Below are 25,098 nucleotides of genomic sequence, written 5' to 3' on the forward strand. Positions count from 1 at the left end.
TAATGCAATTAACCCAACGTTGGATCGGATTACTCCGTACTTCGCGAGCTGTATTACGCCCTTGCTCATTTCTGGTGAAGCCATCTTCTTCCCCCAACCTCTAACCCTTCCCGTGCACCGACTCGATAGTCTCCTCGTGAGGACCGGCATCCTTGCGGAAAAGGACCGCCCTGGAATGAAACACTGCGCACCGTTAACCTCATACCTCATACCCAGAATGTGTCTAGAAAAGCGATCTTACCTTCCTCCATCTCTTCGAGCGATTTGCCCGTGGTCTCCTTGATGAACAGCCACGCATACACCACGAGCGCCCAATTGAAGATACAAAACATCAGGAATGTCCGCCATCCCATGTTGTCCACGGCATGCGGCGTTGCCTGCGAGAACACGAAGTTGAACAACCACTGAGTCGCCGTTCCCACCGCAATGCCCATCTCACGGATCCGACTGGGGAAGATCTCGCTCATGTAGAGCCACGGCACGGGTCCCCACGACATGTTATACGTCATGGCTTCGAGGTAGACCATGGCGATCGCAGCGACACTCGGACTGGCGATACTAGTGGCATTCGGGTCTGGCGGAAATGTTTTGGATAGAATGGCCACGATGAGCATGAGCGCGCCCATGAGAAAGGCCCCAAAGATGAGGGACCATTTCCGACCGACTCGTTCGACGAGGAAGACGACGAAGATGAAGCACGCCACTACCTTCACGACTCCGAAGAAACCGCTAATCAAGAGACTGTCTTGTCCGGCACCGACGGCCTTGAAGATTTGCGGTGCATCTGGCGACCACGTCAGTCCTCGTCAGGTTTTGAATGCGAGAGGAACAATACGCACAATACGCAAGGGATGTGTTTCCCGTCAATTGGACACCTGGGAATCGTGAGCATGATTTCCCACCAATAAATAGACATGGTATCCTACCAATCTGAAGGGTGACAGTGATAAGCATGCGATATCGGTTCGCAGGCTGGCGCAGTTCCTTCCACGACACGCCTTCGGTCGCCTGCTCTTCGGCTCTAATGCCGTCCAGAATCTCCGCCATTCTGGCAGGTTTAGTCGCTCTGTCCGTCCTACTGAGCTAGAGATGACTTACTCCGCGCGAACCTCGTCCGTCTCCTCTCCTCCCCGGATCCATACGAGCGACTGCATCGCCTCCTCGTGCCGACCCTTCTTCGCCAGCCATCGCACGCTCTCCTTGAGAAAGAGCATTCCGATGCCCAAAATCCCGCCCGGAACCAACTGCAGTCCCACCGGGATCTGCCACTGTCGGTCGCTGGACGGCACGTGTTTCTCGACGGCGTAGTCGATCCAATACGAGGTCATGACACCCAGAGTGAAGAAGAATTGGAACATACTGCCCAGCTGGCCTCTGATTTCCTTTGGTGCCATCTCGGCGCTGAACATGGGCACCATCACGGTCGCCATGCCAACTCCTATGCCGCTGATGACGCGCGCAACGTAGAAGGCAGCGATTGAGTGCGTGGGGATGACTTGGATTATGGCGCCGATGCAGAAGATCAGGGACGCAAGCGCGATGGACCAGCGACGGCCATAACGCTCGGTAAAGGGCCATACAAAAAAGCAGGAGAAAAAGGCTGCCTGGTTAGTCTGCTTTCTCACGACGTTGAACCAAGTTCAGAAGGGTATGTACAATACCTCCCGCCTGAAGTAAGCTGTTCGAGTTGGAGTTGATGGTCGACTTTTGCGCCTCGCCATATCTAAAGGAGTTCTGGAAAGACTCTAACGTGAGGATTCCCCCAATGATTCCGGTGTCGTAGGCGAACAAGAATGAGCCCACGCAGCAGATCGAGACCATGTAAACGGCCCTGACCAGGCCCAGCGTTTTCCCCATGGTGCCTGCTGAGCGGACGAGCAGAGGTCGCGACTATCGCTTCTTATACTGAGCCTACAATGTAATCACCTGCTGCGGGGGCATATAAATATCGACCGGAGCATGACCCCGGTCGCTCTGAATGACCATATCCCGCCTAAAATAACGCCATCGCTGATAGGACCACCTCCAGCAAGTGTCCGGGGAAGCGTCTGGCAGTCAAGGCGAGCCGTGCATCTGCTAAGTTGGTCGGGCTGTTGCATTCATTCGTGATTGACGCGGTCTGATGCACGCTTCTTCCCGTCCCATGGCGCGTGCCAACACGGACGGCGCATCTTGACTCGTGGATTCCGGGCCAGAGGAATTGCATGGCTTGCGGCAAGCTTCAGTAGGCTGGATGACCAATTCATCGCTGGTTTTTGCGTCGCCATCTCGTCTCTGAGGAGGTGATTGAGTACCTCTTTGTAACCCTTCGCAGTAACTACTGAGTAGATAACAACTCGTCAATTATTCACCACGATGGAAGCAGCAGCTGTTTAGAAAGGCGGATTGATTCCTACCCATGGCATGATGATTCTATTCCCCTTGATTGCCTTTATTCTAGGAGCGACATCATGAGCTTGGTTAGTGATCGAATAAGAATATTAGGAAGATGGAACCTCGCGGATATTTAGTTTGTTAACCGTGCCGGGATCACGGGAACCATAGGACAGACAGTACAAAGCAAGACTAGGCGTGCTTTGGGGCCACAGTTAGTCAACCTGATTCTACTGAGCGGTAGCAATACCTTGCAGTTCATACATAGTCATCACTTCCAGGCCAAGTGCAACATGTATTGATCTTGTTGGATTCACTTTACCCCTCTCTCTTGAGGCGAAATCTCAGAGATGACTCAGCGTACCACGTGACTGCCACGAATCTGCCCCAGGATATCCCAAAGCGGCAGCCCGTCGTCTCCTGTCCTGCGCCTGCACAACAAAAGATTCAACAAGCGGATGTCCACCTCGTCATGTCGAAAAAGAAAAGCCACGCGCCCGGGAAACCCCAGGATTCCGGTGCTGGCCAGGCCGCCAATTTTAAAAAGGATCTGCGCAAGGACATGCGAGTGATGTTCGAGAAATCACAGCGGGTTGACAAGGACGCCATTCTGAACAAGTACCTTGCGCTGTATCCCGACCGAGCGGACTACATTCACACTGTGGTGGACAAGTAAGTTCTTTCCGATACTCATTGACCCTGGCAGAGCAGAATCACGGAGTAACCAGCGCGTAGTTATACGATCTCGCTGGAGACACGGAAAGGACCCGCAAAACCATCGCCCGCCGGCGCCGCGTTACCCCCGAAGGAAACCCCGAAGGCCCCCCAAAGCGGCCGGGATACTGGGGCCTCGTCGGCGGCGTTGTCTACAGAGGCATCGCCGCCGCCCAAACCCAGATGGCACCCCACCTGGAAATCCACTTCGCAACCAAAGCCCGCTTCCACGGCGAAATTCGAGCCCGTCATCGAATCGGAGCCGAAGAAACCAATCAACGCGGTGCTCCAAGGTGCGTCGCACTCCTTGACCTTCAGCGAATAACCACGGCTGATTCAGTAACTACAGACTTCCAAAACGAGTATCTGGATGGCCATCAGAATGGCTCCACTAAACCGACCGGCTTCTCCCCCGGCTTCTCTTTCATGCCGACTCTCGAGAGCCAAATGCAATTCCTGACTCTAGGCGGCCAAGATGAGCATTCAGCGAGCAGCTCGTCCCAGGATCCACAGGAGGCGGTGCTCGTCTCGCCGTCCATGGAGCGCGCCGGACAGAAAATGCCCTCGCAGTTCGCCCTGTTGGGTCAGCTTCGCACGCGACAACCGGTGTCAGACCCTCGCGTGATGCTCAACACCAACATTCCTTTCTCCGCGTTCATCTGTGGACTCCAGGGAAGCGGTAAATCGCATACCACGTCCTGTATGATCGGTGAGTCGACTTTCTCTTGTCGGCAAACCCAAGTTAACTGCTAACGCCCCTACTAGAAAACTGCTCCCTCTCGTTCCCCGCGCTGGGAAACCTGAAGAAACCGCTGTCCACCCTGGTGTTGCAGTACAACGAGTACAGCTCCAATCTAAGCTCGCAGCCTAGTGAAACCGCATTCCTGTCCTCCATCATCCCTCAGTACATGTCGTTTCAGAAGCCCATTCCCGTCAGGGTCCTCGTTTCGCCCTCAAACTTCCACAACCTGCAGCGCATGTATTCCCAGATTCCCAATGTCGAGGTTCGGCCCTTCCGCCTGAAGCCACACCACCTGAGCACCAGCATGATGCTGTCCTTGATGTCTATGGGAAAGAACGACTCGATGCCCCTGTACATGGGCCAGCTGACCAAGATCCTGCGTGAAATGGCCATGGAGAACAAGGGAAGTTTCGATTATCTCGACTTTCGCAAACGTTTGTCTGCGCTGCGTCTGGACCGCACTCAGACACCTTTCTTGGAACAGAGGTTGGGATTGCTGGACTCGTATCTCGACCTCGAAGGGAAATCGACTGAGGACTACTTCGTCGAAGGGGGCGTCACCATCCTGGATCTGTCCTGCCCGTTCATGGATCAGAGCACCACTTGCATCTTGTTCCGCATCGCCATCGACCTCTTCCTTCACGCGCACCATTCCCGCGGCAAGATGGTTGTTGCCGATGAAGCACACAAGGTATACCACGCTCCCATCTGCTCAGAATCATGAATGAGTGCTAAGAAAACTAGTATATGACGGAAACTCCCGCAGCCAAAGAACTGACCGAAACCTTTCTCAACATCATCCGGCAGCAGCGCCATCTCGGCGTGCGCATCATCATCTCCACCCAAGAACCCACCATCTCGCCTCGTCTCATCGACCTCTGCTCCATCACCATCATCCACCGGTTCTCTAGCCCGCAATGGTTCAAGACCATCAAGAACCACGTGACCTTTGACAATGCGGACGGCACCGCCTCCGACGACCGCGACGGTCTGCACCAGATCTCGAGCCTGCACACCGGCGAGGCATTGGTCTTCGCGCCGTCTGCGTACCTATTGTATGATAACCAGTCGCCGATCAATACCCGCCATACGACGTTCAAGATGATGGTCCGGAAGCGGGTCACCTGGGATGGAGGCCGGACGATTGTGTGCGTTCGCTAGATTTGTGCTCTGTGAAGTGATAGGGGACATGGAAAATGAGTATGAGCTATGATATCATTGGGCTATTGGGCTATTGGGGTTGTTAGATGGAATTGAACCCTAATGATTTACGGAAAATGGATACTACAGAATCTTAGACTGTTACGAGACAAATACTAGAAAGAAATCTTATCATCGCTACATGTTTCGGTTGTTCGATGGTTGGAACTCGGCAGAGACCGGGAATCCAGGCTCATCTTCCTTGAAACGAATTCAGTTGACATAAAGCTCCTTCAGGCCGAGTGTTTCTTCCTCGGACTTCTCAAGATAACCCCTTTGCATGAAGTGGCTCAAAAAGGGAGTGTAATCGAAGATCAGATCACGAACCTTGGCCAGTGGCCAGGGGAGGGAATGGAATATCCTGGCAATGAATCGCGCAAATTCCATATTGTGATTCACGTAGTCCAGCCGCTGCTTCTCATAGAGCTCGAAACCGGCGGCGACTGCCCGTGGGTCATGTAGATCGACACCGTCCAGTGATTTCGCCAAGTAGTAACCATCCTCAATCGCCATGCCCATGCCATATGCTGCATATGGCGACACCGGATGAACCGCATCGCCAACGCCCACAATCCGACCGGAAGACCATGTCTTCATCGACGGACGATTGTAGATCTCCCAGCGATAGACTTGCGTTTCAAGGTTCGTAGCTTCGAGAAGACGAGGCAGAGGCTGGGACCAATCCTCCAGGATCGTGGAGAGATGCACCTTGGGGTCCTCCGGGAGCGGTTTACCTTCCCACGAAGGCTCTACCACCCACCATTCAAACCCAGGCTTGCCGTCGTGAAGCATCGGGAAGAAACTAGCCTGGTATTGCCAGTCGTGGGATATGACGGCGTGGTTTTCTGGGACTCCAGGTATATGATCACACCAGGCCAACCAGAGCCGAATCCCTGTGTGGAAGAGTCCAGGATCTCCGAATGCCTGTTGAGATACCACGGATCGAATTCCATCTGCCGCGATGAGAATATCTGCCGTGATTTTGTTGGCTTTTTTGAATTCAATCTCAACGCCGTCTTCAAGTTCTGTATACGCCGTAACCTCATGACGAGGATAGAGGACGGACTCGGGGACGAGCTCGAGCATCGCCTTGAAGGCAGAAGAGCGCAGCACTCCGTAATGCCAGCCCTTAATACCCATGCGTTTCTCTACTTCTGGATTAAAGGGGAGCTCGACGCGCTCCATTCCCCACTTGTTCTGGAAATGAGTGACCGTGTAGGAACCGAAGTTTTCCATGTTTATGCCGTAGGAGCGAAGGATAGCCAGGACTGGCGTAGACAAAAGAACCGCGCCACCGATGGCCTTGCAGCTATCCTGGCGTTCAAAGATACGCACATCATAGCCACGTTGGAGAAAGGCAATGCCGGTGGATATAGCTCCCGGTCCTCCTCCGGCGATGGCAACGCGCCTCCCAGGGCGCCATTGCTGTGAAGACATGGTTTGGCAATAAGAGAAAAATCAAAAGACAGCCCTGAAAAACAGAAAACAAGACGAAAGGAGAGAACGTCCTACTTTAAATCGACATGTCGGCAATTGCCCTCCACATTCCCGAACTATGTAGACCCGCAGATCTACAGAGGCTTGGTGTATCAAGATCACTCAATGGTTACTGTTGAAAGGGCACCCAAGCGTCGCAGTGAATTTTGGAGTTCCAACACTAGGGGGATCTTCTTTATTTCGAAGGAAATACAACCGAGTGGACATGCCTATTGACCCACTAGTTCGGGCGTTAGTTCGCTCCGCGAAGTTCCGCTGACACAGTAGATCGTAGAACGATTGGTGCGATTTTGGATCCGAGACCATTCTGAAAAGATTCGGAGCCGATCAAATTAGGAACTGGGTCAACTCGTTGTGCTCTATTTTGACATGTCGCGGTCATAAAGGGGTCTATATGTATTCTCCACACATAAGAATTACAGGGTCAAGGCAAAATGTTCCCCGTTCCCACCTCATCTATACAATTGGAGTTAACCCGCTTGTTTATTGTGAAGAGGAAGATATCATACGTAGGCTTTGAATAGGAGCGCTCTTCTAATAACCTTTCAACTTCGATAATATTCAACTAACCAAACAAGAAGCAGGATAAAGGTCTGTTGTTAATTAAGGCTTGCCTAACTTCAAGGAAGATAACCTATCATGACTCTTCCCACTCAGACCCAAGCATATCATAGGAAACCACAGCTTCTGGTGTTCGCACTGCACAAACCAAATAGTTGCCTAGGATCCTGCTTCGGAACCCAGCCTCGCAGTACAGAAAGTAATACTGCACTCATTAACAAGCTGCTTGCTGGAAGGAGAACAGAAATACTACATACCAGCCACTTTCGCCGATAAACTTCAACCTCGACCTCCGATGCGCCCGGATGCCTCGCACAGAAGTCCGATCGGATCCCCCGCCAGTTCGCTAGGAAATTATCACGCCAGGCAAGTAACGTCTTTCCGTAATGGGGGCCCGTGTTGGTGACAGATGATACTTCTAGACTACCTTTGCTTGCCCGATGCATTGATGTCAGCAGGATGTCGATGGTGGGAAGATAGCCACCGGGGAAGACGTAGTGGTTGATATAGTCGCCAATCTGAGGGCTGATTTCATGGAACTACCCGGGCATTAGTGGTCGCATACTGGAGGGTGCGGCGATCATCAAACCGGATGAATCTTGGTAATTCCATCTATTACGACCACTCCATTCGACGGTTTGAGCAGGCGGGTTATCGTCTCAAAATATACGTCTAGTAACTCGGATCCGACATGCTCGAACATGCCGACGGAAATAATCCGATCGTATCCACCTTCCGGGCAAGGTGCATTGCGATAATCGCAAAGCAAGACTCGGACCTGATCCTGTAGTCCGGCATGTTGAATCCGTTTGTCGGCAAGGGTCTTTTGCTCCTCAGATAGCGTAAGCCCGGTGGCCTGGCAGCCAGCCTGGCGGGCTGCTTCAATTATCAGATCTCCCCAGCCACAGCCGATATCGAGCAAGTGGTGGGTGGATGATACTTGGGCTTTCTTCAGGACACATTGCACCTTCCTTCGCTGGGCTGACTCGAGAGACTCTGTTGGATCCGTTGACCAGTGGGCGCAGGAATAATTCATGTCTGGTGATAGAAACCCCGAGAACAGATCGTTAGACGTGTCATAGTGAGACGAGATGTTCGATCGTGCATTGGCGAGGTTGTTCTGGGGCCTCCACCACCGGAGGAGACGTGGAATCAAGCCAAAAAGAAAATTGCCAGATCCAAGAGTACGAGGGTGCTGAATATATAGCTGATAACGGTATTAGTAGCACGCCTCAGCGTAGGGAGGGCCGGTTACATCGAAGATTTTGCCCAAATTCTCGCAGTCGATTTCTTGGAGCATGTAGGATTCGGCGAAGCCCTTTAGATCGTTAGAAGACGAAGATAACAGCGGATCTTGCATACCAGGTCAAAGTCTGAAAGAATTCTGTTCCAGAAATTCGGGTCGTTGACGCAAATCACGCCAACCTCATCCGATTGTCGAGGTTTGTCTTCGTACAACACTCGCTCCGTGCCATCAGCTCGTGAGATAATCTTAAGCGGGGCTGATATTCTTCCAAGAGCCCGCTGCGCAAACACAACGGCATATGTTTGGATTGACTGAGGAATACTAAAGCTCATTGTGTGGCACAAGGTTGACTGATAGACGATACGCCGTGATTCAGGAGGGAGCGAAAACTCAATGCGGTGTGACATTGGCAGATGGGGGGATTAAATTGTTTGCTGCTGTTGTGATGTGTTCGGTCAGGCTCGCCACGACTTACTTGGCACTGCATGATGACGCCGCTATGATAGAAAGCGACGAGTCCATATTACATGTTCGGATTATTACTGACCTCGCTTTGGCGCCTGCCGTCGTATTATCTAACAGCAAGACAAAGTCAGCAAATTCTGAGCCCGGAAAGATGATAGGATTGCGGCGCGAGAAAACAATGGATGGTGTAGGAGTAACTGGAAATCAAATTGTGGTGAGAAAGGATAATAACCCAAACATGGCTTTAACCAAACAGTGGACGGAAAATCCATATTTGTCTAATTACGTAGCTCTCTTTGGTTTCTGTCCGGTATTAGCTCTCCGGTTGTAGCTCCTTGTCGGGGTATACTGTCTCCTGCTAGTCTTCGAGCCAGAATAGTCGCAGGAACGACTAGGAGAGCAACCAGGTGAAATGCACTTCTATCGGAGTTTAAATGGCTTCCCATCATATTGCTGACTTCAGGCAGCTTCGACAGTGGGGTCTCGGCGTGCTTTAGCGTTGACAAAAAGTCCGCAGCGACATCCGTTGGTGCCACGCCTGGGATGTGTTGCTCTGATATGCGATTGCTGACTCGGAAGGGAATGAACAGATACTCGCTGCTGTTCCTTTGGTGCAATGATACATGTGCTTGGGGTATAGAAAAGCTAGGCTTGCAAACGATGAACGATACTTTCGGGTTATTGCGATTCCAATGAGCGGCGATAAATATCAATTCAGGAACTTTCAGCTCATCAACTGTGTCTGTACAACTAGCAGCGAGAACTTCCACATAATATTCTTCCGCACTGACGGGAGGACTTTCCAATGGTGGGACTCGATATTCTGTACAGGTTGGAGTGCTCAAAGCCAGACTCAGTTTGTAGTCATGACAAGCGGCAGAGCTGCAGTATGACACTGAGTTGACGACAGACGTCACTTGACACTTGAGGCCGGACGAAAACAGATCCAACTGCACCCGCAACTATACCGCCAGTTTCTGGAGTGCGGAGTCAGACAGAGATATGGAAAAAGGTGAAGAGAGGTTCAAACCTCGGCTTTTGACAGCAGCACTGAAAGGTTGGAATGCATGCTCACTAGTCGTGCCAGGAGGGCAGGGTCGATCAAGACCGTGTCCGTCTGTAGTCAACGCTGGATTTGCATCGACATCTTTACTATTGTATACGGCTCGCGAGAAATCGGAGCGAGCTACTAGAGTTATTGGCTTTCTGTCAAGCTTAACACGCTGCACCTCGAGCAGCCGGAACGACGGGCCTATTGTCATGGCGATAAGAAATCTGCCGAGAGTTGCAACTGCGGTCACTGCATGAGAAACTTTCTTTTAATGACAAACCGTTACCTCTCTAATATGATCTGCAAGGTGGTTACATAATACGGATACTATTGTAAATACTTCTCACGAGATTAGCCACGCTTCCAAGGGCTCTTGGGGCTTTCCAGTACCGACAACCGGGCCAAATTGCCATGCAAAATTGTATGACGATAGACTCCGTCCTAATCCATTGTTCTGCTTTGATGAACGGTATATAATCTCAATCCCAGCCAGTGAAGGCGTGGAAAATAGAACAAAGTTGAATAAGCTCCTAGTTAGGAAAATGGAGTCCGTCAAGGCGTGATGCTTGGTATCTTGTTCACCAAGATCAGTAGCCAAATTCTCGGTCTCGCTCCTATGTGCCGGTCCCTGCGTCGACATCCTGCTTGATGGATTATTCTGTTCGATACTTCATTCGAGTTGAAAGTAAGAAGTAGTGCCTCATAAGTTGCGATTGAGGAGGCGCTTCAAGAGATTTGACCCCGTGGAGTTAACAAGCCATGACAATACCTACCGTAACTGTAAACAGCCGAGGCTGACAATGTCAAATGAGTTGTATAGCCTTGACTTTCCTGTCCAACGTGTCTCCATAAAGCCCTGCAGTTCTTTTTCCCGAAATGGCAGAGACTCGCGCCTGCCTCGTAGTTTCGCCGACGGGACTAGGTGGCGCGCGGCCTGAAAAGTCCAGTCTAGCCGCTTAGTGAATCTGTAGTACCGAATCATTGAATCTACTAAATCTACCGCAATTTGTAGCTCACGGAGTCGCAAGACGCTCGGGCTGTTGAGTTGAAATGCTATCATACATAGGGGCTCGGGGACAATACTTTCAGGTGAGGATGTATAATGGCTACTTTTCATAATAACTGAGTGTCTAAGCTTAGTAACCGATTAATTGGACCCTTCCTGCGAGTTCCCCATTCTGCGAACAAGTCACGACTATCTACTGCGTGTTAGGCAAAGGCTGGCCAGCCAAGAATCGTGGAAATCCTTGGTGGCCGAGCCCGAGCTCACCAGTTCCCGGCGGGCCACCGACAATCTCCTTCTCGCGAGCCTTGAGTTCGTCAACATCCCAGGAAGCGAAAACGATCTTGTTTTTGAGAAATGCTGCCTCGGGGGAGGCAACCCAGACAAGGAAGTCTGCAGGAAGAGAGACTGCGGAAGAATGGGAAAAGAGAAACAATCGTTAGCAAATGGATAAAAAGACCATATGATCATTTCGGACGTACTGTCGTCATATGCATATGGCAATTGGATTGACTCCGCCAGCTTGGCTGCCATGGCCGTTTCGAGGAGTCCCGGATGTACATTGTGAAGGCGCACTTGCGGATTTTCGGCGGCAAATGCCTGGAGAAGCTTCACGGCAGCCATTTTGCTGCTCACGTAGGCACCCATACCGGGGAACGGGGGGAACAGAATGCCGGCTGTGGTCAGATTGATGAAGGTGATCGGCTTGTCTTCGTTGGCAACGGCCTTGTTTGCGAGGACCACAGCCTGCGCCGCCACCAGCGTACCGACGACCGTGGTCTTGTAGCCGTCCAGGAAGGTGGCTGGATCCGCCTCCAGAAGGGGAACAACCGGAGCCAGTACGCCTGCACAGTGCACGAGAATGTCGATGCTGCCAAAATCCGCAGCCGCCTTGTCCATGGCATTGCGGACACTAGAAGCATCGCCAAGGTCGGCTTGATGGGCCTGAACTGTCACCTCTGCATGGTTCGTGCCGATGATCTTGACGGTTTCCGTCAGGGCTTCGGCACGACGACCCAGGAGGATGAGGGCTCGGGGTCCCGAGGCAGAAAAGGATAAGGCAGTGGCCTGGCCGATGCCGCCAGACGCTCCGGTAATCAACACAACCTTGCCTCCTGTAGAGAGGCCGGGCTGAGTTGGATTGATGCCGGGATAGGTGGCGGAGTGAGTGACTTTGGTATAAGAGGGTGGTGTTGTCACCATCGTGTCACACTGCTGGATAGTTCCGCCTCTGTAACCGTTTTAGTACTGGATATGTTGGATAAGCAGGCAGAACAGCTCAAAAACTAGGAATCAGGGGATGAAGAATAGAATTGCCAGGTAAAGAGGCCGCGTCTGGCCCAGGAAGGAGATGCGAATATTAATGTAAATTGTCGGCAAGATCGAGGCAGACCCTGATAGCTAGGCTGCACTGACATTGGAGTAGAGCTAACAAGGATTAGGTTGTAGCCTTAGACATATCCACAATTACAATATCCACTCAATCCAAGAATGTCGGCCTAGGTCGGATTTAGAACAAAGGAATCCTTCAAAAGATACGAGATTAATAGGCATTAGCTAGGATTGGCTTGGCGCGACAATGTTGGCCAGCAGCTAGTTTGAGACGGCCTTGCTAGTGTCATTGCTTCCACGCCCACCAACGCTGACGCTGTCGGTAAGAGCGACTAAGCAGCGCCCCCACTGCAATCCGATGATAGCCCGCTATCAGGTGCTACTCATGTGAACGAGCAGCGCATCGAAATCTCACTGCACTCACACGTGTGGTTCGGTTTGATCTGCATTGTCATGCTCAACAGCGTGCTTAAACTGAGGCGGGCACAAAAGTAGGTACTGTACAGACGTATATAAAGATCGATATAGTCAAATCTGTAGAACGCAAAAATATAGCACATCTATCTGGCCCCCAAATACGAACATGCATTGGGCTATTCTGCCCCCCAAACAGCAGCACTACTAATGACCGCTGCTTCTGATACGTAAGATAGATGAAATATCCTCGAGTCCACCCGGTACCTTGGTATAGCATACAATATACAATTCGTCCATCTGTGTCACCGGAGGCCTCTGGAACAGCGATGCCGAAGCCTGTACCACGTAGGCCGTCCCGCACCCGACCTGCACTTCCCTTTCCCCCCTCCTGATTCGTCCTCTGTGCATCGTCCCGTCTCCCAGGATGCGTGCCTCCATCACTCCCTCGCCCGCCCAAACTAAAAGAAACAGATCATATCTTGAAACTTGAAACCCCCCTACACGCATGTGTTTAACGCGTAGAGACGCGATGAAGCAAATCCATCAACAACAATTACCTTCTCCCCTCCTGTACGCCCTCCTCTCTCCCTCTATTTCTACCCATCAACTGGCCAGCCTCTCTACAAACCAATTTATTCACCGATCTACCTTCCATGAATCTCTTCATCTATTATGATGTCTATCGACTGTGGATTTGCACCCCCTGTGGATTTGCCGTGTTGCCAGTCTATATCCCAGTTCATCTGGCTTCCCGTCATTTCAAACATCCCTCCACTGTTATCAGGGTCCTCTGTCAGAATACTGATGCCCAAATGTTCAAGCGACCATTCTGAGACCCTGTCTCCGGCAAGCTCTGTCCTATTCCATCTCTCGACAGTATGTCGATTCCAAGACTCTCTGTTCATCAGGGCTATCGCTGCCCTCATTGCCTCTACGTGATCCAATCACGAAAGACATTTTTTAAACATCAAAATAAAACGCATGATTTTCAATGACAACTTCTGAAAAAAAAGCATTATACAACTCGAGATCTTCTTACTTCTTCTCTGCCGGTCAACTGTCAACACTTCTTTCTTTTTCAAACAGGCAACAACTTTTTTACTATTATTTTACCCGCAGAGTCTCATCAGATTCCTCTATTCCGCGAGACAAAATTCACCTACATCCAGATGATATCTGACATCCAGGCCCGTCAAACAATAATACAAAATATATATAACATTATTTTTATCCGTTAAAGCATCATCAAGATTTATTCTTGGTTAGATCTAACCCAATGAACGCGTTATATCTAAAAACAGAGTTTTTCTGCAATTGTTTAGCTGAATGCTTTTCCAGACTCTATTATTAAACCGCTGTTAGATTATCTTGCAAATAGTATATCTTGTCTGATCCGCCAGGCCTGTCAATGCATCCGAAAAAAAAAGATCAATAAATTTGATCTAATGCAGATTAATAACATTCTTACCCGCATCCGCGTCTAAGATTGCTCATTACTAATGGATCTTCAGAACATCATCTACCAGCGTTATATCCGGATCTGACAGCGGCTGATTTGCTTCATGTATCGATTCATTATATTCGGTCAGCCTATTCGTCTGATCCATTGTTTAATCCAATTCCAATCCGCATAACTCAATCACATAATGAGCCGCGTCCAGGTTCTGCAGAGATTAGAAAAAGAGAAAGAAAAAAAAATTGAAAAAAAAGAAAAATAAAAAGAAAGAAGATAAAAAAAACAAGATACAGATTGGATTGAATCAAACATATCTTTAGTTCTCTATCGCCCTCCTGGATCATCAGCTTACTGAAGATTTCTTTGACAACATTTTAATGAGATTCCTAACTGTTTTAAAGATAAATACAGAAAAGCAAATCTTTCAAAATGTTTGCTTTTACATCAGCTTTTTCTCTATCTTGATTAAAATTGTCCAGCTACTAGTAATTCAATAAACAATACAGATAGCCATCCAGAAAAAGATTTTTCACGTATCTAAGGCTCTAAATAAGATGCGCGAACGATTTATACTCTATAATATCTGCTTTCTCTTCGTCTGGATCACACGACTGCGCGTCTTTGGCAAGAAGATGCAAAACATGATCATCAATTTAGACCAGATCTACTAAAGTGATAACCAACAGATCCTCTACTATCAAAAACTAGAACTGGACATGGACGCCTTCCGCAATTTTGTTCAATTTCAGATCCAGCTGACCGGGCAGACTCTAGACGCCTTTCTTCTGCTGAAAAAAGAAAAAAAAAAAGAAAACCAATCCTAAAAAATCACAATTCTTTTTCTTTATCTGAACCAGCTCCGCGATAATATAACTAAAAGCCAAACAGAATTTAATTTCTTCCAGAATCCATATAATCAAACATTGCTTGCTCCCGGAAAACAGTGATTCCTCCGACAAATCATTTATACTAATCAACTTCGATCCCAGTTCCTTCACATGCACCAGATCCGAGACCAGATAAAGTGAAAACATCTCCCTGTGCATGAATATCTTTAACAAATAGAACTCTTCCTTCAGCGCCTACTTTTACTCTGCCATCTTACCTCCGGCCAGCCTAGCCGGGAAAACAAACTCCTCAGCCTCCGACATAATAATAATATCCATGAACGCCACCGCAGTATCTTTCTAGAACAGGACCTATAGAATTATCAGATTAGAAGATTTGTTGGAAGGATTCAGTATTAAATAGTTTTAGAAATATAAATGGAATCAATTAGGACAGAAAAGAAGAAAAGTAGAGAATTGAATATTAGATATATTATTGTAAATAAGAAAGGATTAGAAATTATAAAAGATGAGACAGGATTCTTTAAAAATCAATTAGAGAGATACAATTTCCGGTCATATATAGCAAGAGATTCAGATTAAAAATAGAGATTTTAGATTATATTAGAAATTGAAATTTGATATTATATTCGAGATCAAGGTTCACATGACATTAGGGCTTGAGAGTTCACGTCACATTAGGGCTTGAGAGTATTCCATTATATTAGGGCTCAATAGTTTGTTTTTTGTGGGCAGCAACGATTTTCACAGTCACACAAACATGGAGTTTGGGGGGTGGGCCCTAGATACACCATTCGTCGCCCCCCCGCGGCGCCCGGCCCGCCGACTACGGTTGCCCATACGGATCCCGTTGCGCACTTTCTGACATAAGCATGACCCTGCGCGGCATTTGTATGTGTCTCTGCATCCCCCGTACCGTCCCGATTCTGCCCCGGCTTCCTCCGACTGACCCTGCGCGGCATTACTATGCGATCCGACTGACCCTGCGCGGTATTACTATGCGATCCGACTGACCCTGCGCGGTATTACTATGCGATCGAACTGATCCTGCCCGGCATTATTATGGTTCCCGCCCGGGATCACTCTTGGGTTATCCAATCTTGCCCGGGAATATTACGAGTCTATCTAGATCTCTCTTCCCGCCCGCTATTATACCCTATCTACTACTATTTTTTATCTATAACTAACTCCCCACCATAGTTATTCTTATCACCACCACCACCACCACCACCACCACCACCATCACCACAACAACCAACCATTCTCCCACCCACGATATTATCTTCATCATCCCTCGTGCAATAGCGCTCAGAGACATAGAGAGATAGATATTAATCTAATATATCTTAGTATCGAGACAATAATATCCGCTAAATGAAAAAGAATAACAAGTCCCGTCGGTCAAGGAAAAAATATATAATTGACTATTTCTAGGTCAATCTGCTATCATCTTCCCTTTTTCTCCTTTATTTTCCCGTACGGACTCCATTGGTACTACCTTACACCTTATATGAAATTCAATTCAAATCGCATTGAAGTATCTACATCTAACAGTCCAGATAAAAAAAGTAATATCACCTCCAAGAGAAGTGTAGCCATTCCGCGCCAAATCCTTCATTTCTAACTTCAGAAAAACATAAAATCCAATCCGATCTCGCGTCGTCATAAACAAAAACCACCCCCCTGGATTGGCTCGACGGAGGTTTTTTTTTGTTTGTTTGTTTGTTTGTTTGTTTTTTTTTTTTTTTTTTTTTTTTTTTTTTTTTTGATTTCTCAGTCTCACCTACGAATAACAATCATAGACATAGAGGTTAGACGTGATTGATATTCTTTTTTCAATGCAATCTCTTCTTATTTATCGAATCCGCATATCGACGAGATTTTCTTTTTGTCAAAGTAGTCGATCGATATAATACAATCGGCCAGGTCCATGATCTAATCACGGTTTCTTTCGCGGGAGCGCAACTGGCGTTCTTCCCTGTCATCATCTGAAAGATCTGAACCGGTCGATCGATTAATTCGTTGCATGTTCCTGCACATTTAGTCCACGAGCGAAAACTTACTCACGGGGGTTTCCGGCTTAATTGCCGATTCGGCCGTCGGCGGTTTCGATTGGCTTAACTTAAGTTTTTTAATTTTCAGTTCCTGCAACTGAGATTCTTCCGACTTCGCGACCGCTTCTTCCCGCTGCTTTTCAATCGATTAGTTCTCGCGATTTTCGCCCAGGGGCGAAAAGGTCCTTACCACTTTTAGGCGTTTAGGTTCGCGCGTGTCCGACCTGGGCGGGTTTTTGCGCTTTTCGGGCTCGAATGAGAGAGCGGTCTGAACGGTTGCTGCCTTCGCTTTGCCTTGTTGGAGGCCTGGCTGCTGCATGGTCTCGACCCAATCGTCGAGCGATGTATGGGTTAATTGACGCTGGCGGCGGCCGAGCATAGCGCAGAGCTTGGCTACCGCGATCTCCCGCACGCGCTCTTTCTCCTCGGCCCTGGCAGTCTGGTGGTGGTGGTGGTGGTGGTGGTCGTCATCGTCGTCGTGGTCGTGATCGTCGTCGTCCTCGACCGCGACAGTCTGAGAGTCATTATCCTTGTCCTGATCTTCTACTGTTTTTGAACCGAATCCGGCCGTTCGAAGCATCGGGTTTAGATCGGCGGCCACTTGTGACAAAGTCTTGATAATGTTTATGTTTTTCATGTAGTTATCAAATGTCTCCTCGTAAATCAGAATTCACATTTTTTAAGCGAAAAGCTGGCCGAGACAATGCAAACGATCTATGATCTGTAAATTGTTGTTCACGTTATTCGGTTGCTCGAGAAACACGACACGGCAACATTTATCGTGAAGATTAATGCCGACGGCTCCCGTGTGAAAGCTTGTCACCAACACGGACACGTTACTGTCCTAGAAATTAAACGCGTTAACTGTCTGTGCTCGCTTCTCGTTCGTCATTTTAGCGACAATAGTTACAAATTCCACGTTGAGAGCGTGCAAAAACATCAGCATCATCCAGCGGATGGTGAATCATTGGATAAAAACGAGAAAATGCGGCGGACGACTGCCTCTGAGACTGGATCGATCGAACAGGCCTTTTCTTTGAAATATCTAGTAAAGATATCGGAATTTCGCGCATTGCTGCGTCAAATAATAAGTCATCGCTATGCGTGTGCTGGGAACGAGGCAGATTGTATTCGTGCGGATATTCTAAAAAAAATAATCGAAGTCTTAATCTGAAGTGAGAGTTTTTTCGACAATCACTTTTGTTTTGATCTTCTTTCGATTCAATTGGCGATAAAGTATCTCCAAACGCGAGTAAAAGATTATATGTGTCAATCGATGTCGTATGTCCGCCGTGAGTGCAGATTGGTCGGTCGTCTATAATCTCATCATAGTGACATCTTTTAATGACTTTGAACCTTCTTTTCTCAGTTTCATCTTCGCCAACATGATGATGCGCATGCATGTCTGTCGATGAAACATCCAATTTTCGACCGTGTGCGTTAATTCGATTGTGTTGATTGCCAGCAATAAGATTTCTTTATCAATATGCATTCATTTGACGGCATTTTTGCTCAAGAGCGAAATGTCCATTCTATCCTTAATATCTTTCACCAAACAAATCATTTTGAGAATAACCGACAGAACAATCAATTTCTATCATGCAATCATGTCTCCGCGCTCGGTGAGGACTGCCAGACAACGAGACGCAAGCAAGTGATAAAACGGATCGATTTCTTCAATCACGTTTTCCTTTTTTTGTTCAACACACGTCAGAAACTCCGCCTCAACAATTTTCTAATCCAGCCTCCTCATGTCGTCTTCCGCGTCGGAAGCGTCCTTGTAGAGCTGGACAAGATAGCCGCAGAGATCGATCGACCGATTCTATATGAGAATGACTGTCAGCCCCCAAAAATCGCTCGTTTGCAGCAAGACCACCGTCTAATGATTGCGCGTCCGAATCGTTTTGATGTTATATGTCTCGTCTGCTATGACTCGGGCAAACACCTTCTCGAACATCGTGCGAAAGGTCTTGGCTGGTTGATGTCGACCCCACTTGTCTTTTTTCATGATGCCGAGAGCCTCTTCTAAATCCGTTTGTAATGATCCCAGATAACGTATCGCATCACGGCGGGTTTGGATCTTAATTAACGCTTGATCCATCACATCGTCGTTCACATCGTCGAAAGATTCCCATTTATATTCGTTTTTTTCAAACAATTCATTTTTCTCTTTCTTTGTCTTGTCTTGACCCAGCTTGCGCGCAGCATTCTCGAGATCGTTTTTCTCACTGCTGTCCACATTGTCAGCCCCGTCACCCGCACGAGAAATCGGCACTGTGATCCTGATCGCCTAAATGATGTAGAAAAACAACACCACGATGCGCGCCGTCTGATTCTGATTTTTAAAAAAGCTCTCTAGCCGGCCCCGCAGGGTGTCGATCGTATCCACGACGAGTCTCTTCAGACCTATATCAACCGTCATTTTCGATTGACCGTAAAAAATAATCAAGATCAAGGCATTTTCCAACCGCCATACAATCTTCTTCGCTCACATGATTAATACCCCCGAAAGACAGACCACCAAGATGGATTTCCAGATTTGGCCCACGAGCAAAAAGACAGCAGACAAATAAATGTGTTCTAGAACGGTAAACGTTTTTTCTAACCCGCATCCGTCAGCAAAGATGCCGCTGTAAATGACACACGCTTTCTGTTGTCACATTCAAGCGATCGTCACCATCTGCCACGATTTCAACTGCACGGGCTCGATTCCTTGAGCGCTTGGGATCGACGGATTTTTCAGATTGAGTCTCAGCTCGACGCAGCCTTCCATATAACTAGAAACTACGGCAGACGCGCGGCACGTTAACTCCCGTACCACCTTCACTAGGCTCGACTCGACGGTTGCCGCGAGCAAATCATCTAACTTGTTGGATCCTTGACTTTTCGTCGCGCCAACAACATCGTTCGCGTCAACCGCCGCCTTCTGCGCCAGAACTAACTGTATCAATGTCGCTATCAGGTCTGTATCGGACAGTCCATTCGTTGTGATGGACGCCGCCGATTCGCGTTTTCATATCATATACTTGTCCATATCGACCGTCAAGGCCTGCAACAATTGAATACGCTGTTCCTTGATTATAACCAGGCGGTCTCGAAACCGATGGATCTTCAACATCCCGGACATAAATATCATTATTTGCTTCTCAATTTGCCGGGTCTGCCGAATCTCGTTGATAGTCAAAATGCCAATCATGAACGAATCGCTGTTCCCATCGCTCTCGCAATCCTTATCGTAATTGTTCTTTGCAACCAGCGCGACGGCGGCCGAATCATCAATCATACCAATTGTATCTTGCGTTCCGATAGCTTCGGCGACAATGTCCTTTGATGGTAGCCCGCCTTTTTCGCCCGTGAACGAAACCATAATGCCTGCAACTCCCGCCCACCGACCGGTGAATGATGTTCGGACAAAGATCAATTGAATCATCTTATTCCTCTGAGACTTGCGCTTTCGAGACACGCGATCTTTCTTTTCGGCCCGGTAGAAGAAGCCCAGCATCTTCCAGACATGAATCAGATCGTAGGATTCGAAAGACGGCAAAAATGCCCAAAACCGCGTTAAAGAATCAAAGAAACCGAACTTCACCATAATCAACTCCGTCGCGTATCACAGCGTCACGATGACAAAAAAGATGACATTCGTGATACCGCCGGTGCTGAGAATGAAACAATCAAACCGGATCTAAATCGCCCTTGCATTTGGATCTAGAATCAACTGATTCATAATCATATCCAATATGCGATAGTCATTCTAGCCAAGAGCACCCTCCTCAACTCCAAATCGTTTCTTGCAATAATCGATATATACTTTCAAAACGGATTTCGTTTCATCATCGATAAGATAGAGATTCCACAACTCTACTGTATCTTTAAGACCCAACGCCCCAGCCAAGTTCTGCGCGTTATCGTCCAGAATTTTGAAGAACTGAGAATCGTAATCGATACCAAAGAAAATCACATCGCGTCATCCCAAGCGGACGAATGCAATCATTGTCGCGAATTCTTGAGCTTATCACGCAAGACGGTGTAAAAATATCTGAACCTCACATTAGCTGTTATATTTTCTGACATTGTTGGCCCAAGAAATGGAAAGAAGAAGCGGGACATAATCTCTAAATGAGACGAGATTGATTATTTTAACTCATGGGCAATCCCAACCGATCTCGCTCCTGGGCCAAAACCTCCGTCACATGACAAGACTGATTTACAATCTGCATTCGGAACGCTCAAGGGCGAATGAACGATGTGCAAACAACGTCGTGGCTTAGACAGCCGGACATGTACGTGAGCCAAAAGATTCCGTCCATGGACAAGACGAACTCTAGACCACAATCCACATTCAAACTCCTAGACCCATACTCCGATTATCTCCTCACCATTCAATCCGTATCGTTTTAAATGAGGCTCACTTCTCCGGACAAAATATACGCGCTTACCGATTGAAATATGATTATAATAGCGGTGTTTGTCGAAAAAAATGTAAAAGAAACCAGATCACAATGTCCGGAGAATATCCTGAAAATGAGGCCACGATGAGCGATCAGTAAAGCACAACAAATCAGATAACGCGATAACGCGACAGCATGTAGAGATAAAAAAAAAGAAAAAGCTGGAATTGAGAAACTCACGAAATCTGAAAATGTAAAATAAGATTGGCGATCAACAATCGGCAAAAAAAAGAAAGATTATAATGTGATTGTCGGCGCGTCCTGTACAGAAAAAAAAAGACAAGAGTAAAAGACCTATCTAACTATGTTTGAAAAAATCAAGATGGGAATCGCAGTATGAAAAAGAGAGAACGAGGATTCGAGAAAAAAAAAAAGAAAAAGTAATAATGTTGAAGAAGAGAAAAAGAAAGACAAAGAGATGGTGAAAAAAAACGAATAATTAAACGAGAATTTCCTCAGACGAGTGATAGTAACAGAAAAGAAAGAGGAGGATTGGTCAGGATGAAGAAGATAAATAGACAAACAGAAGTGAATTCATACAACAAAATATCGAGACTGTACGCTATGATTGGCCCATCCGAAATAACGTTAAACACGTGATATCAAATTGCTCTCATGATGATAAGCTTTTTGATCTCTCACGGTAAATGACTCATCTCTGGGCTAAAAGTCGAGTACCACTATCACAGCGCAACTACCCTTGGCTAGCACCTTCTACTGCCGTCAATATCCATTCCATTTCTTAACTCTATCCAAGGCTGATCGGACCCTTTTTATTTCTTACTATGCTTGACAAAAGATTCAATTAAATATTATCATGAATTCCCGAAACCTAACTATTATATGGCGATACTACATTCTTAACTATCATCCCCCACTAACTTTCGACTATAGAAGTATCCGACCCGAACAAACAAGAGAGAAGATCTTCAAGAATAAAAAAGGAATAGATCCAAGACTCACAATTATTAAAATCAGGTCCATGATGACAGCATATGGTGCACATAAAAAAACAGTAAGAGATTTGATCCAGAAACAAAATGTTTTCGCCCATGGACCAAATGTACCGGCCTTCTTTACATGCCTCAATCAATCACGATCACCGGCGAATCTTCGACTTTAAACTGATACGTCAAGAATTATAGGATCTGTACCGACACCTGAGCCCCAAGATACGATTTCCAAGAACGATATTGCGCCGCGTGTTTCCGATATTGTGCCGAGATATGCTTGTGCATACGTCTCAGGGATATGGCCAAGTGATGGCATCTCTCAGCCCCGCATCGCCATGTCTGATATACCTGCAATTCCGAAAAAGACGCCACCGAAAAACCTTTGTGCAGCCTATCCCAAATTCTCTGCAACTCCTCTACCGATAAAGCCTCAAGAAGGAATTGATCCTCGACAAAGAACGTTTTTCCTTTCAGAAAATGACTCTGTACATGTGCTGCTCGAGCCTTGGAGCCAACGTTCGTATGGTAAAGTTGACATATCAGCAGCCTCCACTCTCGGTAATGGCGCATGAATGGCCACAACAGGATATATCGTGAGTGATAACAGGGAATGTCTGGCAGCAGACGTGAAGAGATTTCGGGCTGTTTTGCAAAACTCAATTGATCGGTCTGTATCACCCACTGCACGGCCAAAGATTCAGTAGGTTGCAAAACGAAGGAGTGTCACAGGGCCGAGGCATGCTGAAATAGCTCCAGGCGCTCTGGATGAAGCCCTGTCATGGTGGAATCCTCAACTGCATAGATCTGCTGATTGATATACGTGTGATGCCCCGTCTAAACCGCGAAAATGCTGATAATCAAATTTCCAATGTCCGGCACGTGCTTCGCCGACAATGCGTTACATAAATATTTTTTCGCGATTGCGATGACTAGATGACGATAAATCTGCGTTATCAAACTGTCAGATCCGAAAAAAAGCCGGCTAGTTGCCCGCAATCAAGAAATGAGAAAGCGCCGTGGCAGATGAGACATCGATCGTGGCAGACAGAAAAGATAATGATCAAATGCTGTTTGTCGCGCGCCTTTCGCTCTACTCGCATGAGAATGCTGGCTGAGAAATGCCACAAATAGTGATCGAACACGAGCGAGATACAAAACAATCAGGCGACCAACTGCGAGAAAAAAAAAACAGGCTACCCGCTGCTACCGCCCTACTCGGCGTCGATTCTTGTGATACTCGATGACGATCATCATCTGTCCATGATAAACAAAGATATTCCGAAAAAAGATCGCTATATTCTGCCATTTGATCGATACCAGCTCCGACTCCCGGCTAGACTGCCCCCAGATGATCTAGATTAACAGAGCGAAATCAAACAAAAACTCCTGAACGGTTTTCCGATACTTCTGCATCGCCGCTAGATCCCACAACTCTCCGTCTCTGCGCAAAGGCGCCACGCCCGCCGGGGGATACTTGCACAAAGGCAGAAAAGACAGGCAGGATGGACAAATGTACTGAGGACTGATGTCGAGGAATGAAAAGCCTAACTGACGCTCGGCGGGTGCATCACGCAGTTTGTCTAGAATAAAGTTTTCAACATAGCCTAATAGAAGCTCACAATTAAAAGTCGCCGTAACTCGCGCGAAGATATGCTGCACCCAGCGGCGGAAATTATTCATCGAAATCCCATTCGGATTCCCTTTGAAGTATACAGTCTGCTGATCAAACGATCACGTGATCGTCAAAAGCTGTTTCTGTCAAGTAATAATACACATTCCCACAGAGACTAATCGGAATACCTCGTTAAGAAAATAAAAGGTGTTTCGGACCCCAAATGTATACTGAACTGTTATCGCGCGCCGCGCCTGATTCCAATATCAATCCCGCACCTGGATGTCGATAATAAAGCAGTAAGGTCGCTTTGGTAATGTATACTCTAACAGAAGAACTCGCGCGATTCAAAGCACGCCCGTCGCATATGACAAATATAAATACGCATCGTATAATTTCCGCCTTTCAGACCGAATGCCGTGCACAGCCAGGAAAGCATCCAAAGTATTGTTGAACTTATTCCCGTCGCACTCAATGGCCCGTGACGTGAAACAGCTAATGCAAAAGAAGAAAACGATCTCATTCAGCCACTCTTGCCCAGCAATTGACAGCTCACACGCCTGGGTTGAAAGCTTTAAAAATAGGAATTCGTCTGGAACGTCTTCCGCCTCCATTTCAGAGAAATGATCCAACAATTTTTCATCAATATCAACCCCTGATAATATCCCGTTCCAATTATTATCTTTCTCGCTATCAATCGTGTCCGTTTCTTCTGTACAATCTGCGGTTCCTCTCTTGCTTTTACCCAAGTCTCGTCCGAGTAAACGAGCTTTGAAATTCTTTGCAGATGATGTCTATTCAACATCGTTATCCTCCGACTCATTTAGAATAACCGAAGATTCAATTCTACCTCGTCGACTCAACCTCGTTTATAATACCGTAGGTCTGATTATATCGCAAATATTGTCAGACCGAGCGTTTTCGCCCATGAGCAACAAATCCTCGACGAAAATGAAGCTAGCTTCCTGCGCAGGCGGTCCCGCTGGTGATGACGATAAAAATGGGATTAATAATGGAATCCGCATCTTCTGCATCACCTATACGCGCCTAGTAGGATACGGCTCGCTTTGGAAGATAATAGATGCCCGATTCTGCGTGACTAAAATCATATCGGTCCGCGGCT

At 47.5% G+C, this 25,098-nt stretch overlaps 7 protein-coding genes across 7 annotated transcripts; 1 reads left to right on the top strand and 6 right to left on the bottom strand.

Moving 5' to 3' along the window:
* Positions 1-100: 100 nt before the first annotated feature.
* On the bottom strand, positions 101-1,857 carry LDX57_008530 (sugar porter family MFS transporter; the record flags this gene model as incomplete). The annotated part of the gene is made up of 6 exons (XM_046090251.1): positions 101-183; positions 242-784; positions 840-875; positions 927-1,048; positions 1,099-1,600; positions 1,662-1,857. The coding sequence occupies 6 exons, from the start codon at positions 1,855-1,857 to the stop codon at positions 101-103; spliced, it is 1,482 nt and encodes a 493-aa protein (XP_045946224.1).
* A 988-nt stretch (positions 1,858-2,845) lies between these two features.
* On the top strand, positions 2,846-4,990 carry LDX57_008531 (uncharacterized protein; the record flags this gene model as incomplete). The annotated part of the gene is made up of 5 exons (XM_046090252.1): positions 2,846-3,045; positions 3,109-3,380; positions 3,437-3,796; positions 3,853-4,520; positions 4,574-4,990. 5 exons carry the CDS (start codon positions 2,846-2,848, stop codon positions 4,988-4,990), a joined length of 1,917 nt encoding a protein of 638 aa, XP_045946225.1.
* A 252-nt stretch (positions 4,991-5,242) lies between these two features.
* LDX57_008532 (FAD-dependent oxidoreductase) lies at positions 5,243-6,466 on the bottom strand (the record flags this gene model as incomplete). The annotated part of the gene is made up of 1 exon (XM_046090253.1): positions 5,243-6,466. The coding sequence occupies one exon, from the start codon at positions 6,464-6,466 to the stop codon at positions 5,243-5,245; it is 1,224 nt and encodes a 407-aa protein (XP_045946226.1).
* Positions 6,467-8,306: 1,840 nt separating this feature from the next.
* Positions 8,307-8,665, bottom strand: LDX57_008533 (uncharacterized protein; the record flags this gene model as incomplete). The annotated part of the gene is made up of 2 exons (XM_046090254.1): positions 8,307-8,405; positions 8,450-8,665. 2 exons carry the CDS (start codon positions 8,663-8,665, stop codon positions 8,307-8,309), a joined length of 315 nt encoding a protein of 104 aa, XP_045946227.1.
* A 2,204-nt stretch (positions 8,666-10,869) lies between these two features.
* Positions 10,870-12,159, bottom strand: LDX57_008534 (SDR family oxidoreductase). Its single transcript, XM_046090255.1, has 2 exons — positions 11,335-12,159; positions 10,870-11,260 (listed from the first exon to the last, which is right to left on the bottom strand). Exons 1-2 carry the CDS (start codon positions 12,053-12,055, stop codon positions 11,049-11,051), a joined length of 933 nt encoding a protein of 310 aa, XP_045946228.1. The 5' UTR covers positions 12,056-12,159; the 3' UTR covers positions 10,870-11,048.
* A 4,681-nt stretch (positions 12,160-16,840) lies between these two features.
* Positions 16,841-17,539, bottom strand: LDX57_008535 (uncharacterized protein; the record flags this gene model as incomplete). The annotated part of the gene is made up of 3 exons (XM_046090256.1): positions 16,841-16,902; positions 16,969-17,092; positions 17,150-17,539. 3 exons carry the CDS (start codon positions 17,537-17,539, stop codon positions 16,841-16,843), a joined length of 576 nt encoding a protein of 191 aa, XP_045946229.1.
* Positions 17,540-19,972: 2,433 nt separating this feature from the next.
* On the bottom strand, positions 19,973-20,461 carry LDX57_008536 (uncharacterized protein; the record flags this gene model as incomplete). Its single annotated transcript, XM_046090257.1, has 1 exon — positions 19,973-20,461. One exon carries the CDS (start codon positions 20,459-20,461, stop codon positions 19,973-19,975), a length of 489 nt encoding a protein of 162 aa, XP_045946230.1.
* Between the last annotated feature and the right edge of the window lie 4,637 nt (positions 20,462-25,098).

The sequence above is a fragment of the Aspergillus melleus genome, assembly GCF_016097325.1.
Source record: "Aspergillus melleus strain CBS 546.65 chromosome Unknown contig4, whole genome shotgun sequence".
NCBI lineage: Eukaryota > Fungi > Ascomycota > Eurotiomycetes > Eurotiales > Aspergillaceae > Aspergillus > Aspergillus melleus.

Coding starts and splice junctions, on each gene's coding strand:
- LDX57_008534 (XM_046090255.1), bottom strand. CDS start 12,055: ATGGTGACAACACCACCCTCTTATACCAAAGTCACTCACTCCGCCACC. Junction 11,261..11,334: donor GCCATATGCATATGACGACA/GTACGTCCGAAA, acceptor ATTCTTCCGCAG/TCTCTCTTCCTGCAGACTTC.